Consider the following 14,365-nt stretch of genomic DNA (forward strand, 5'->3'; position numbering starts at 1 on the left):
GAGAAGCTAAATGACTACTTGCAGTGCAGATCTGGATTACAAACCTGTATTACTACTTTCGCTTTTGCCCCGGTTAGGCAGTAGGATATACATTCACACACTGTTGCTGTCCACTGCGTGCTTCCACCTGTTGGTCTAAAGGAAACAATAATCTCCTTTACTGAAAGAGAAGGCAGTGCACCCAAACTTTATCCACAAAACCTACCCTCTGCGGAGGTTTTAGATGTTCTTCTTAGACTGCCTGTACTGCCAGGGGAAAAACAAACCAACAAACCTCAAATTCTATTACAGTCAACCTTTTAAATGAAAAAGTTACTTTGCCTCTGCCTCTCAATCCATGAGACAGAAAGGATTCAAATCTAGACATCCCGTACCTTAAAACTGAGAACCGTGCACTCTGAAAGTATAATATCTGTCTTAAAAGAATGAAGGAAAATGCGTACTTCACCTGCAAATAGCCTTTTATATCCATTCATGGAATAAGTATTACAAATACTTCTTCAAAGTATATTAAAAAAAAAAAAGAATGGAGGAGGGAATACCCCAGTTCTCTTCCTTGTCTGTAGTCTATAAAAGAAAGATCTCCTAAACACTTTCATGAGATCTCATTCATCTCAAATTCCATGTCAAGGAAAAGAAGTCTTCAGAGAAATAAGGAAACCTGTAGCATCTCCCCAGCATAATTCACCCTATAAAACATTCTTTGTTTGTGTATCGTATTTTGTTTCACTGGTATCTACCATAACTTTAATAATAAAAAAAACAACAAACCCTTTACAACAAAAAAGATAACAGGAGGCTCCCACCTTGTCTCTTTTTTATCCAATCTCCCCCTCCCCCACCAAAACCATCATATTCAAATCACAGATCATCAGTACTAATATAGGAAAAAATTAAGTTATATCATTATCAGGTTTCTGATGTGGTTATTTCAGCATAAAGGTAAGGAAGGCTACCTTATATCTGCTAAGGCACACTCTATTGCTAATGTTTCAGTTCTCTTCATGTCTTCCTGAAGTACTCTCAGACAACTGATATCCACTGTTTTTTCCGCTCCAGAATCATAGAGTAGTACCTGTTACAAACAAGATACAATGAAACAAACAAACACACACACACACACACACACACACACACACACACACACACACACTCTCCTGGTGTTACCACTAACACCTAAAGCATTCCTGAACAGGTAAGCAAGACTGAAACAAACATTACCAAGATTCCTAACAGACGCCACATGCAGAGCAGCGCTGGCCTTTGTGCAGATGTCTGTCACAGTGCTGAGATGACAAATCACACTGATGTCTTCATAAAGGGTTGAACAACTTCACAAAGACTGTCACTTGCTTCTTTTCCGCTGTCTCAGTTAAATTAAGGTAAATTTAAGTGTGTAAATCCAGAAATGCTGGAATAACCTTGCTAAAGTCAAAACATCCCTGCTCTCCTCTCTCTCTTTTCTAAGGCCACGCTGATGAACCTGTCTTGAGCTTGGAGATATCTTTGAAAATAATCAGCTCTTGGACCCCCGTTCACTTCACCTGTTCCCTAATGGTACCATTTAAGCAGATTCCCAAAGGAAGCCAAAACGGACTCTCCTGAAGTCCTGGGCTGCGATTCTGCTCTTTGCCTTGCTCCTTCCTCTCAGGATCCCAAATTCCATTGCCTCCTGATTGCTGCAGCCAAGGCTGCCTGCCATCTGCATATCTCCAGACCAGCTCTCACATGTTCAAAAGCATCAGTTCCAAAAGAACCTTCCCATGTCAGCTCCTTAATCAGTCATCTACGTCATAAAGTTAACAACACACTGTAGAATAAATTCCTGGATTGCTTGTGCTTTGCTGTGTTGCCCTTCTAACATATAAAAGCCCCTAAGGACCACAGCCTTAGAACGTGTGTCTTTTCCCAGTTGTACGTAGGTCTCTTCTACTTCCTCCTAGTTGATCTGTAGCAGTCAACCACCAAGTTGTCCATACTGGTTTGCCACTAATCTCAAACCATAAACTCTAAGCCAGCTCATTCCTTATCCCTAGGTAAAGCTCTGTATGCTCGAGCAGCTATCTCACAAAAAGGGCGATTGCCCCTTTGTCATTTCATATAACAGAACAACAAGAATTGTTATCCACTGAGTTAGTGCTATAAAAGTGACAGAATAGTGTAATTCCAGCATTTCCAACTGATATTTTAAAACTGTTTTTTTGAGGGTTCTTAGCCTGAGAAAGCAGATAATCTACTGCAAAACAAGCAGATAAAGTCATGCTTTTGTTCCTTCTGGCAAGTCCCACGTACATAACGTGGTGAAGCTCGAAAGAACCAGCTGTAAACTAGTCCTGGATACCCTGTGTGACTGTAAGACTCTTAGTTTTGATCCAAGTTGTTACCTAAGAAAGACATGCCTTCCCCAGCACTCTTTGCTCTTGACAAAGAAATGCAACCAAACACGTTTGAAACAGACTTATGTGAGAAGGCAGATGTCAGACTCACATGGAACAGTACACCACCACCAGCTTAGAGTTCAAGGAACATGATTACATTTGTTCCTGTGGTGCAGCACTCAGTCCAATCAGCCCCATTTTTTTAAGCAAGTATCATTAAGTTTGACTTACAAAGACAGGTTCACATTCCCAATGGAATCTAAGGTAATCTGCTAGGCTGTAGCCTGTGAATCTAAGCCATGTTGCAAAGCATAGCGTAAACACACACAAAGTCAACGTCATCCACCTTTTTCATTTATCAGGTTGCCTGCGAAGAGCATTTGAGCTTTGATGGGCAGCAATTTTATTTGCAGCTTGACAAAAATCAGAAGGCTGTATGAGAAAGCATTAATGCAGAGGATGCAGACTTTAATCAATGAATGCTTACAAATTTTAGGAAAGTAAGAATGAGAGATTACCTCAGCAGTTGTTTCAGAGACAATTCTGCTTATCCGTCCTCTACGCCACTGTTTCAAATCATGCACATAAACAGCACAGTGCATATTATTTCCCCACTTCACAGACTGGGGCTGGGATTCTGTGTAGAAGGCATCCATCTTCTCCTGTAAACTAATATTCAAAAATACATTCTTCTAGTGGTAAAATTCTCTCAAATGAGTGATGAGTGTTATTTAGGCAATGACTGGTTAACTAGCATACTGTAAAATTTTATTAGCTATTTAACAGAAGCATAAGGTTGTAGCTTTTCTTTATGGCATGTTAGAAATACATGAAATGAAGCTGTGAAACAGACACAATCCAATTAAAACCCTTCAACAGCTCAATTATTCAGAGATCACGGACATTATGTATCCCATTATTTGAAAAAACAGACTACTTTCTCTTGACAACATAAAAGGGTGTGGTATTCATTTAATGCCATGACTAATTCAAGAGAGTTTACTCTAATTACACTTCAAAAATAAGTAACACAAATGCTTTAACTCTAGAAAATTTATTTGAATTTTAGTACCTTTTCAGTTTGCTTTCTGATGACAGCCACTGGATAAAAATTTTACTAGGAGACACAACGTGACTAATTATCACCTGTAACTCTTTCTTAGAAAGTGATCTGAAGTCCTGACTCTCCAGGGCTTTCATGTTTACAGGATTTAAAGCTCTCAGTTTTTCAGGAATTTCTTCCAGAGAAATGTCCCATGTTTCCTTGGAACTTGCAGAAGTACCTTTAATGTACCTAAATGGAGTGTAAAATAATCAGGATCCACATATCAAACATTTTCTCAACAATCAAATATTGCTCAATAGTCACAATTCAGCAGGACAGGAATACTTCAACACGAAGAGTCAAGAACGAAGAACAATATAAAAAAGAAAAAAAATAATCCCAACAAAAGGTAAAAGCATTTCTAAATGCAACATTCAGGATGGTTAACCTATTTTTACTCATTTTCAGGAAGTTTTCTTGCAAATCTTACTGTAAGACGAAAGCACGATGCAATGTAGGCTGCCAGAAGAGGAGCAAGTCTGATATAAAATGGACTGCCAAACATCAATGCTCACCATCTGGTCTTCAGAATATCAAATCATTAAAATCACACTTCTAGAAATCAATGTTGCATCTGAGGGAAATTTGCAACATTCCACCTTTAAGATGAGTAAGTATTTTTTCAGAAGTAATAAATGTTAAGAATAATAACTAAGAATATCAAACGAGTGAAGCATTTATGTTCTCAGGGAATGCTAGAAAGATAAGCACAACACAACAATTTTCCTCATTAGAGAACTGAATTCAGCACAGTCATGCAAAGAATACCTTGATAGAAACTTGTTCTAATGGTGTGAACTGAACAGAATAAAGCCATCAGAAGTTGGCCAGTATTTGCCAATTTATGTGAGCAACAGCCTGGCCTAGTAAATGACAGGAACAGCGTCAACTAAAGACATGTAAAGAGCTGGAAAATCATCTCTAAATGCAGAACTGACTTCTGGATTGTCTTTTCCAAACGCAAATTATACGTGGCAGAGTAATCTCTTTGCCTCATCTCTCCCATGACATTTCCCAATTCTTCTCTGTCCATAGCAGGCATATCTGAGAAATTTCTTGTCTAATAATAGAGATTCCAAAGAGATGAGGTACTTGAGGTGCAGCTCAAACAAAGGTGGTATTTCTTTCTTAGTGTAAGGGAAAGTGAACCATAATAACCAGTCAGGGAAGATTTGGCACATTACAAGCATATCAGAAGTATGATGCAAACACTTTATCTGCTACTTCTGATTCCATCACACTTTAGCAAAGTATCTATTAAGCAAGATTTGGTTTGAGAATTCAGTCATGCAGCAGCAGAACCACAACTTATTTCAGTTGATGACTGTGATGAATGTTTCACAAATGTGGTGAATTCCAATCACTGAAGGTGATACACTGAAACCAAATGTTTTGTTACAGAAATCCAGTATTTCCAAAGACTTTTAAATTATGCAGTGTATTTACCCAGGTATGTAGGATGCAAGGTCTTCTCTGACTAGCTGGCAGTTAATACTTGAGCCTCTTCCACAAGCAGCACGGGAGTCAAAAAGTTCAACAGACAAAATATTATCTAACATCTCTGTGAATTAATGACATAATTAACAAATAATAATATTAGCAATCAAAGATCCGTTAAACACTACTGGTTCAGAGACACGGCAAATAATAACAAGAAAGGTAATTTTCTGCAATTACATCTGACTGATGATTCTGAAAAAAAAATCAACAACGTAAAGAGGCGTAGCTCTGCACATAACTGTAACATCAACTTAAAAGACACCAATAATTACTGAAAACCACCTGCTGCATGTAATTTCATTTACTATATGGACTCCAAACCACCACTGTATGGGTGTTGAAAAATAATTACCTACTAACAATAAATGGCATAGAGAAAAAAATATATTATGGCATACACATTTATATAAATTATATAGCAGTATATACACACACATACACACACAGCAATCCATTTCTGAGGCATAAGGGCAGGATATTTTAGAGCAGCAGTGATCACATCTACAGCTGCCAATAAAGTCAGAAATTGCCAGAGACAGCTAGAAGGTTTGGAAACAAGCCAATCTTAATAAAGCAGATTACTGAAATCACTTAATACTGGTGTGGCCCTAAATAAAAACAAAGAACTTTCATCACAGGTTTGTCTGTTAGCTCTGCTTCAATTAGTTCCTGCCTGAAATCGCTCACACTGGGCTACCTGTCCCACTTATGAGTAGAAGCATTTCAAATGAATGCTGTTTTTAAGCTATGAAAACTGTATTTCTATATGTGAGAAAATTTAACAATATTGGAGCAGAAACTGATACACTCTTGGTAACTTACCCACAACTGAGCACACCATAGATTTATCTTCAGTCATTTCTTTGAACCTTCCTGTGGTTTCTTTGCTCCACTCACCTGCTGCTTCACAAGGCTCAATGTAAGCCAGCCTGCACTTGATCACCTGCAGAATAACTTTAATAAATTCTCTGCTAGCACATATATCAATCTCATCCTGTTGCAGTAAAATCACAGCCATGCAAGACAGCAAAGACAACATGACCTAGGCTTCTGGTTCCACATTATTAATATCTAAGACCGTTGTGATCCTCCACCCCTACAGCTGGACATGAATCTTGCCTGAACAGATATTAACTCTCCTTGCCCCGTTTATGGTCTTTATGGTCAGACGTGAAATTGACTGCAGACAATGAGAATGACTGAAACAGAGAATGCAGCAACATGCACTTAATGCATTTAAGCTTAATATGGCTGTACCACTGTGGAAGTCTGAAGGACTGCATACATAGACATCACAGTACCACAGAAACTTTAGAACACTCCTGCAAGATTTTGGAAAGCTATTAGGAAGACAAAAACAAAATACAAAACCAAACCAACAAACAAAACAACACACAAATAAGAAATCTGATGAAGTACTTTGATCAAAATAATTATTCCTTAGCATCCTTATTTCAAACATCAGTGACCACACTAATGTTCAATTTCAAGTTAACTGTGGATGGCATTGTTCCTTCCTTCTTGTTTACTGCACTAAAAGAAAGAAGAGTAACGCAGGCAGAGGAAAGAAGGAAAAAAAATAAATCAATGTAATGGAAATAAGTATATCATGTGAAGATATACTTAGGATACAGGCAGTCAGGAATAAAACTGGAGATTGTAAATAACATTAAAAGAGAAGGGCTGTGGATGCCAAACCCAACACTACATTAAGCACTGCTTGTTTCAGGGTCAGCAACATTTCTGCAACAGCAAAGTTCATTAAATGCCTGCAAACTGTATCAATGAGTTGAAAGAAGTCCAACTTTTCCTGTAACAGCCCAATTCAAATCTCTTGTGACAACCAAGACCAGACCTGTACAAACAGCCTCACTACTGGGACTCCTGCTTTCTGAGCATCCGATTTTGTGATGTTGTGTTCATTCATGTTTCAAAGAATTCTAAATCCTTTCTTTTAAATTGGAAAGATTTGAAATCATAGCAACACAAAGCAGGCCTGCAGATCTTTACACTCTCTGTGTTGGAAGTAATAGTGATAGGAAATTACTATTTCTTACGCAAACTTCTGACCTATGGATCTTGCCAGACTGTAACCTATGAATGGCACGAAGAATGCTGAGAATAATTAGTTTCCTTAGTGCTCGTGTTCCATTCTGTATCAGTATCTTCATGGCCCACTCACCCTTCTGGTCAAAGTGACATGACCCAGTAGTAGGTATTCAATAGTTGAAAAATACCTTACAGATTTTTCTAAGAATCTGTATTTCCTACCTTACAGATATTACTGACCTTAGAAATAACTAACTAACTGGGATGATGAGATAAAGCCTATCAAAATCCCAGCACCTTTATCCATTAATCACTCTGATCTGCAGTATTAAGACATTGCAACTACAAGAACATTTGGCCGTTTTCACTGTTTCTTTTCCCTTGCTGTCATAAAAGCTGAATTATTTTTGCTGAAACTTTTCCCAGAAACATTCTGTTCAACATGTGAACAACCAAACCCTATTTTCACTAATAGAAGCTGGCCAACTGTCATTGCAGCAATCATTAGTTCTGTTGCCTATGACAGGTTATGAAAGACTATCAACATGCAAAGTTTTAAATTCAGCATCAGAAGTACGAGCAACCAGAGCAGTGGAAGAAAAATAACTATTCTCTGCTTATGTGCATTTTTTATTTAATGAACACTTTCTCATTTCTTTTTCCACTATGATTTTCTCTTGTTAAAGAAGGAGGAACTCCTACAAGATGCAGAAGTTAGGAAAGAAGAAGTCAAATGCCTTGAAGCAAACAAAAATGCGATTAGATTAGCTTATTATTCGGAAGAGTGTAAAAATTATCCTTTCTATGGTGTAAGAGAAGTTATTTGAATAAATATATACATGTACCACTTTCCCCAAGATAATACTAGATTTTATTTGAAGCCCCAATCAACTTAGTTTTTTCCATTACCAAAATAAAAAGTCATAGATCTACGCCCAAAGACATTTAAAATGTTGTATCACAAACCCATCTGTAAAGGAACTTGCTTCACAATTTGTTCACTTCATAACTTCAACAATTCTGTAATTCCCTTTCTATCCCTTGGGATTCTATTTATTTTCAGTATTTAATTTGGGCAATCACTAGCTTACCTTTCCTGGAAAGCTCAGAAACTCATCTGCTGTATCACGTATGTCTTTAAGAGGTATGTTAGCAATGCTGCCAAAGTCAATGTACTTAACCACAACTGCTTCAGGATGTGGCAACCCTTCAAGAAAAAAAAAAAAACCCGCAGACAACATCAAGTTATTAAAACCAAGAACTATGAAGTCTTAGCTTAAGCACTAGAATCCTAAAGTAATTTCCACCCCAATGAAAACATTGTTTACTTCATAACTTCAACAATTCTGTAATTCCCTTTCTATCCCTTAGGATTCTATTTATTTTCAGTATTTAATTGAGTATTTCTGTATTATTTTTAACAGCCAGCTCTTTCTAATTCCTGAAACAATAAGATTTAACACTCTGAACCCAACATATCATTTCCAAAGATGCTGCCACATTAACTACAAGTAGATACATATGCAAGTTTGCATACAGGCAAGTTAAACTTGGAGATCACCACAACGAAATGCACTATTCTCCCCTCGCCTCTCATGTCTTGGAGAGTACTGTGGGAAATTATCAACCCACATCAACTGCAATTCCAGACTGGATGTAGCAGACAAACCTGAAGATCAAATTGTAATGCTCAGTGATACAGTGTTTAATTATATAACAGAATTTCAGTAAGATTCTGACAATAAACTGTACTTTTTTTTTTTTGAAACTAGACTATATAAAACATTCCATTAACTGGAAAAAAAATAATACATAAACACACATCAGTGCTCCTGAATTTATGGACACAGCTACAAGCATAAGACTGCCCAGTGGAAAACAGTATCCTTCTCACATCTGGCAGGCAATTCAGCTCTAGTACCACATCTGATTCTGCAACTCAGCATTACAGGGAAAGAATCAATACCTCACCTATGATCTGAGCTTTGTACCAATTGCCACTTTTGTGTTTTGCAACGCAAACCTGGCCTTCAACTGGGCAAGCAACTGTCTTGTCTTTGCTATTCCGATGTTCTTGTATTTCCTCAATTTTCAGTGGAAATGCTAAATCCAACTGACTACCTGCCTAAAATAAGAAAAATTAAACATTCTGTGATATGTCAAACATTTCTTAATTCTTATAATTGTATTTTTGCTCTTTTAAGGGATGCTTTTTTTCTGGTAGTGTACTCAGTCACTTCCTCTGGAAAGGCAGTTATGGACGTGTAAAACGAACTGAAGAGCCTAAGAATTATTCACTACTGCCCTCTTCAATCACCACTCTAAGGAATGAAATGCTACGTACCCGCATACAAATTAATACTGTTAAAAAAAAAAGTAAAAAAGAAAAAGACCTTTGTGAAATTCTAGAAATTTCTGATTTTATTATGATTAATCTAGGATTCTAGGAATTAATCTGTTAATTTTAGGAATTCTAAACTGATAGCAGAAATAACTAGAAATTGTCTCTCATTTGAAGCGCACCATAATTATACAATGTAAGAATAGTTGTACAGACCTCATTTCTAAGCTTACCAATTGGAGATAAAAATCACTTGGACTATTAATACGACAAACTGTGACAGAGAACACTTCTCTTTCTTGTGGCATCTTAGGTGCACTATACTGCAACACCGTATTATTCTCTAAGTGGTTGGGAAGATGTGATTTAAACCTAAGGTAAAGAAGACGATTTTAAATAAGTTATGTGAAAACTAACTGAGAAGAAGACTTTTAGACTTGTGTTGATTTCACTGCAAAGAAGCAAATATCATCTCCAAAAAAACTTGTTCCACAGTCACGTGAATAGCTTGAGCTCTCTTCAGTCTGTGCCACCAAGTCTAGTGCTTTTTCTGCCACAAATGTAACATAGCAATAATGATGTATGGCAGCTGACTCCTAAGAATACTGTTATTTGGGAAGCAGCACTGTACACTTAAACTGTCTTAAAAAACCACCACCATCCACTAAATTCCACACTGACAAAACCATTTTAAAAATCTTCTTTCCCACACTTAGTGCAGAAGCCCTAAAAATCATCTCCTACTACTATCACCACAGCTAGTTACATTCAAATATATACACTTTTCTATCTGCAGTAGAATTTCCTGAAGATTTGCAGACTACTGTACCCAAACACCACAGCATCTCCCACTCTCTTAACCCTCCAAAACAACCTGCTTTGTAAACTTTACTTTGCAAGTATGACATTTTCATCTATGACATAAGAGCAAAGACCAGAAGAGACCACATACCTTGCCACATCTGAAAAAACTAATGTATCCTTGAGAGATGTGGGCATGTCACTGCAAATTTTATTACATGGAGGTTTTCTTAAATCCACAAAGAGGACGCCGTCCTCTTCTCTAAATACAGTCATTAAAACAACTTTATTATTTACCATTCCTAGAAATATTTTCTTTGCTTCTTCTCCCCAGCCTTCACTCTATGTTAAAAAGAACAAAGAGTTACTCAAGAGGTCTAAGACTATCAAACAAAGCATAAAAAAAAATAAGCAAGGAAGTAATCACAGAAGCATATGAACAGAAGAGTGTTCAGTATTTCATGTAAGCACTGATCTGATAGCACAAGACAGTATTTTATGAGGACTTCTAAAATATTTTTAACTGTAAAACAAAGTCAAATAATGGGGGATGCAATTTCTGCAATGCTTCTTTTAAACTCAAAGCTCCAGATTTCAATCCCTCTGATTTTTTTGATAGATAAACTTGAATGGTCGTATGTTGTTTTATCTCATGATTTGCATTCCTACTCTCCTGATTTGTCTGCAAGTTTGCTCTTTTCTTTTTCTACCTTCATACAAATGCACGACCTAATTTGGTCAGTTTGAACATTTCATCTCTTCACAACATCCTTTTTGATGTTTTATCTACCTTGGAGCAGCCCCTCTAAGTTTATTTGCCTTGGATCAAACTAAAGCATTTCTCATTTAATACTTCAAATCTCTCGTTTTTGGATCTTGGGATCCAAGCACATGCACAACATCTTACCCAGACTTGTGAAAACTGTTCCTGATCTGTCCTACTTGAAAGCATTTCAGAAAGTATCAGGTTAAAAAAGAAAAACAGACAACCAAGCAAAAAACCTTGAAGAAAATGACAAAACAACCCTGAGGTTATACCATCAAAAATGCACAACTGCATCGCACATAAACCACTCTCACACCAATGCTGAGCAAATAAAAGAGGGTCTCATAAGTAAGGAAATATTTAAAAAAAGTATGCTGCAATGTATGCCCCTTTTCTCCAAGGGAATAAAGGCTCACAGTGTTTTACTTGTTATTACAGTGATAGACAACAGGTAACACTTTCTAGATTGTGGCACAAAATCTGAAGTAACAAAAGGAAAATCTCTGAACAAATTATCTTAAAAATCCTGAATCATTTCTCTCTGTTTGGATGATTTTTCAAAAAGTTACTGCTCACATAGCTGTCAGCCAGCCATGAAATAAGTTCTATAATTTGTCTTTCTATTTGACAAGCCAAGAACTAAAGAAATGAGATTGAAACCTGGCATATATCCATAAACCCACAGGCTTTTCAAGACAGAGTGCTGTGTGTTTGCTTCCAAATAAAGCAGTGTAACCAATCTTTTAAAGTACATATATACATATAAATGTACACATATAAAAACATACATACACACTGTTAGGAGTTTTCTTTCTTAAGAGTTTATACTGGAATAAGATATGTAATTATCTTTCACTGAAATTCTTCAATGTGAATCTTAAAAAAAAAAAATCATTATCCAGTAGTCGGAAGAGCTTTTACTTACTGCATTTTTAGGAACAATATCTTTCAATGAACACAGTACTGCTAAGGGAGGAACAGCTGCAAGTTCAGCCTCAATACGTTGATCAGGCTTCCTCATAAGCAAGCAAATGTCATCTGTTTCAATAGTTTGTAGAGCAGCAAGATCAGGCCTTTCAGCAGGAGCGTATCTAAAGCCACAGAAATAAAAATGGTACCAACTTGAAAGGAATGCCAAGAAAACCCTCAAAAAACACCGCCCCCTTCAAACAAACAAACAAACTTGAGAAAAAGGTCATTATTGTAATAATTGGTGTAACACCATAATACTGAAACTTCTGTAACATTATTTTACACACATTTCTTCACTTTTAAGCATTAAGGACTCCCATCTCTGCAACAGATGTCCAAGTTACACATGTTAATATGTGAATATTTGTACACTTGTCTATTTACACAACCTCCCGTTTTCCTTCTGTGGGAAACAGCTACGTACAGAACATCAGTGTCACGTGCATGTCCAATCAGCAGCCTGTGCCAAGAGTATTGGCTGGCTGAGGATTTCTTTCTTCACAGAGATCCTCTTGAGTACCAACAGCCAAAGGACAATCATTGCAGATGAACAACTCCCACTGTACCTTGAGAAATTAAATACTTCAGAACTCCCAAAATCGATCAGAAATATTTCAATCACTGCGATATCACAAACTCTGCATCTCATCGGACCACCAGTCCTCTCCTTGTTTTTGGTTTTTATGGGAATTAGTTTAGTGATAGTTCCACGGCACCATATTCCGGTTTCCTTCCTCTTTATAAAAGCTCTAACACCTTTATGGAAACAAAAATAAAAAATGTAAGTTAAAGCTTTACAGATATTTTGTGCTTGAAGTATTACTACAGATCTTCAAAACATTCCATTGCTTTCTACCTTCCATACAAGAGGTGCTGTTAAAATGAAGACACAAAGATGTTAATAACCTTGCCTTGGTATCTGTCAGAAGTTCTCCCCACATTCATTTACACAGCATCTGCACAGCTTACAGCTTGTAGTCAGAAATCATTTCTGGCAAATGTTCCTATCTTTTACTGAAATGCCAGAACCAATTAAAGTCTAGTTCATTTGCAAATAATACAGTCAAAACTCACAGAAAACCCAACCATTTTCAGAAAGTCTAAACCACTTCCTCACAACATCAGAAGGTTCCAAAGTTTACATCTTCCTACAAGTTCCCTATTTCTGCATAAAACCAAGACTTTGGGTGTGCTATCTTCAAAATTCACTAAGAAAATCGCTCCAGTAAAATTATTCATACTTTCCAAGATAATTTTCAGTGATACTCCCAACTCAGGAGTATAACATACTTGTCACTTTTCTGAACACCTTCTAGAAATACCAACAGGTGAGGCAGAGAACAGCTGTAATGATTTAGCAATGTATTATTCTACTGTTTTTCATTTTTACTTCCAGAATAGTTCCTATTCTGTTAGTGAACTGTAAACAAAACCATCTATCCCCAGAAAGGAAAACAGCTTGCATTAAGACAAAGCAGACTTACTGAAGTATTCAAAGAACTAATCTGGTCTACTCATTAAAATCTGTATACTGAAAAAGACCTTAAGAGTTAAAAGGTATCACCCAAGGCTGGAAAACTTCAGCAGTGAAAACCTGTCTGTCACAATTTTAGTTACTTTAAGCACTGAAATTATTAAAGAACTGAAGACGCATTTTTTTGTTCCATGATTTTCTTTTGTATGATTTAAATCCACTTTACAGAACAGTAAAAATATAACCTCCCTTCCACTCCCCCATTAACTGTAGATTTTTGAACATCCTAGTAAATGAATAGAAAACAGAAAAAAATAAGAAATGAATATTTTACTAAAGATGACATCATGCAAGGTTATATTTTAAGCTAATTCAGGCTTTAAAAAAATGTTTGAAACATTTAATTTACCTGGTTCCAAAACATCCGAAGGCAAGAAATATGAACTTTTATTACAACAGTAATTATTCAATTTCATCTCCAAAAAAGCACCTTCTTTCCTCTGTGAGTATCGCCGAATATAGAAGTGGCACGGATTTACAACATGACTTACAAACACTAGTTCTGTTGAACCTGAGCAGGACAAAGAGCACACAAAACACCATTCAAGTGGTTCCAACAGATATTACTACACACGACTAGGCTTACATTGCAATCATGACATCTTATAACCACACCTTTCACCCAAACCAGTTTGCTCCTACTTGTTTCAAATGAGTTACGTACTTCCAATCTGATTAAATCTGCTCTTTTGATCATTAAGACTTATCTCCCTTAAACCACTCCACAAAACTAAATGCTGTCTCACTTCTTACAAAGTGGCCTCTTGATCTTAAGTAAGTAATTCAAACCTTTTATCCCCTTTATTTAACAGAAGTCTAAGAGGCTTCCATAAAGTAGATTAGAGACCCTAATACACCTATCTGTAAGAGCAGGAATCACAAGGACTTTTGTACAGCTATTGTGCCACTGTATAAAGAC

The 14,365-nt window shown here is 36.7% G+C and overlaps 1 protein-coding gene across 1 annotated transcript in view; it reads right to left on the reverse strand.

Annotated features, from left to right (window-relative positions):
• Window positions 1-14,365, reverse strand: part of RNF17 (ring finger protein 17) — a 43,050-nt gene that overhangs the window by 13,020 nt on the left and 15,665 nt on the right. Inside the window, exons 13-25 of the mRNA XM_019612092.2 lie at window positions 13,796-13,957; window positions 12,479-12,668; window positions 11,866-12,031; window positions 10,326-10,516; window positions 9,607-9,745; window positions 9,004-9,157; window positions 8,124-8,239; window positions 5,806-5,926; window positions 4,930-5,044; window positions 3,451-3,672; window positions 2,897-3,047; window positions 957-1,075; window positions 45-135 (exon numbers count right to left, since the gene is read on the reverse strand). Coding sequence (XP_019467637.2) covers window positions 45-135; window positions 957-1,075; window positions 2,897-3,047; window positions 3,451-3,672; window positions 4,930-5,044; window positions 5,806-5,926; window positions 8,124-8,239; window positions 9,004-9,157; window positions 9,607-9,745; window positions 10,326-10,516; window positions 11,866-12,031; window positions 12,479-12,668; window positions 13,796-13,957 — 1,937 coding nt within the window. The remainder of the gene's footprint in view (window positions 1-44; window positions 136-956; window positions 1,076-2,896; window positions 3,048-3,450; window positions 3,673-4,929; window positions 5,045-5,805; window positions 5,927-8,123; window positions 8,240-9,003; window positions 9,158-9,606; window positions 9,746-10,325; window positions 10,517-11,865; window positions 12,032-12,478; window positions 12,669-13,795; window positions 13,958-14,365) is intronic.

This window comes from Meleagris gallopavo, chromosome 1, assembly GCF_905368555.1.
Source record: "Meleagris gallopavo chromosome 1, MGAL_WU_HG_1.1, whole genome shotgun sequence".
NCBI classification, from domain to species: domain Eukaryota; kingdom Metazoa; phylum Chordata; class Aves; order Galliformes; family Phasianidae; genus Meleagris; species Meleagris gallopavo.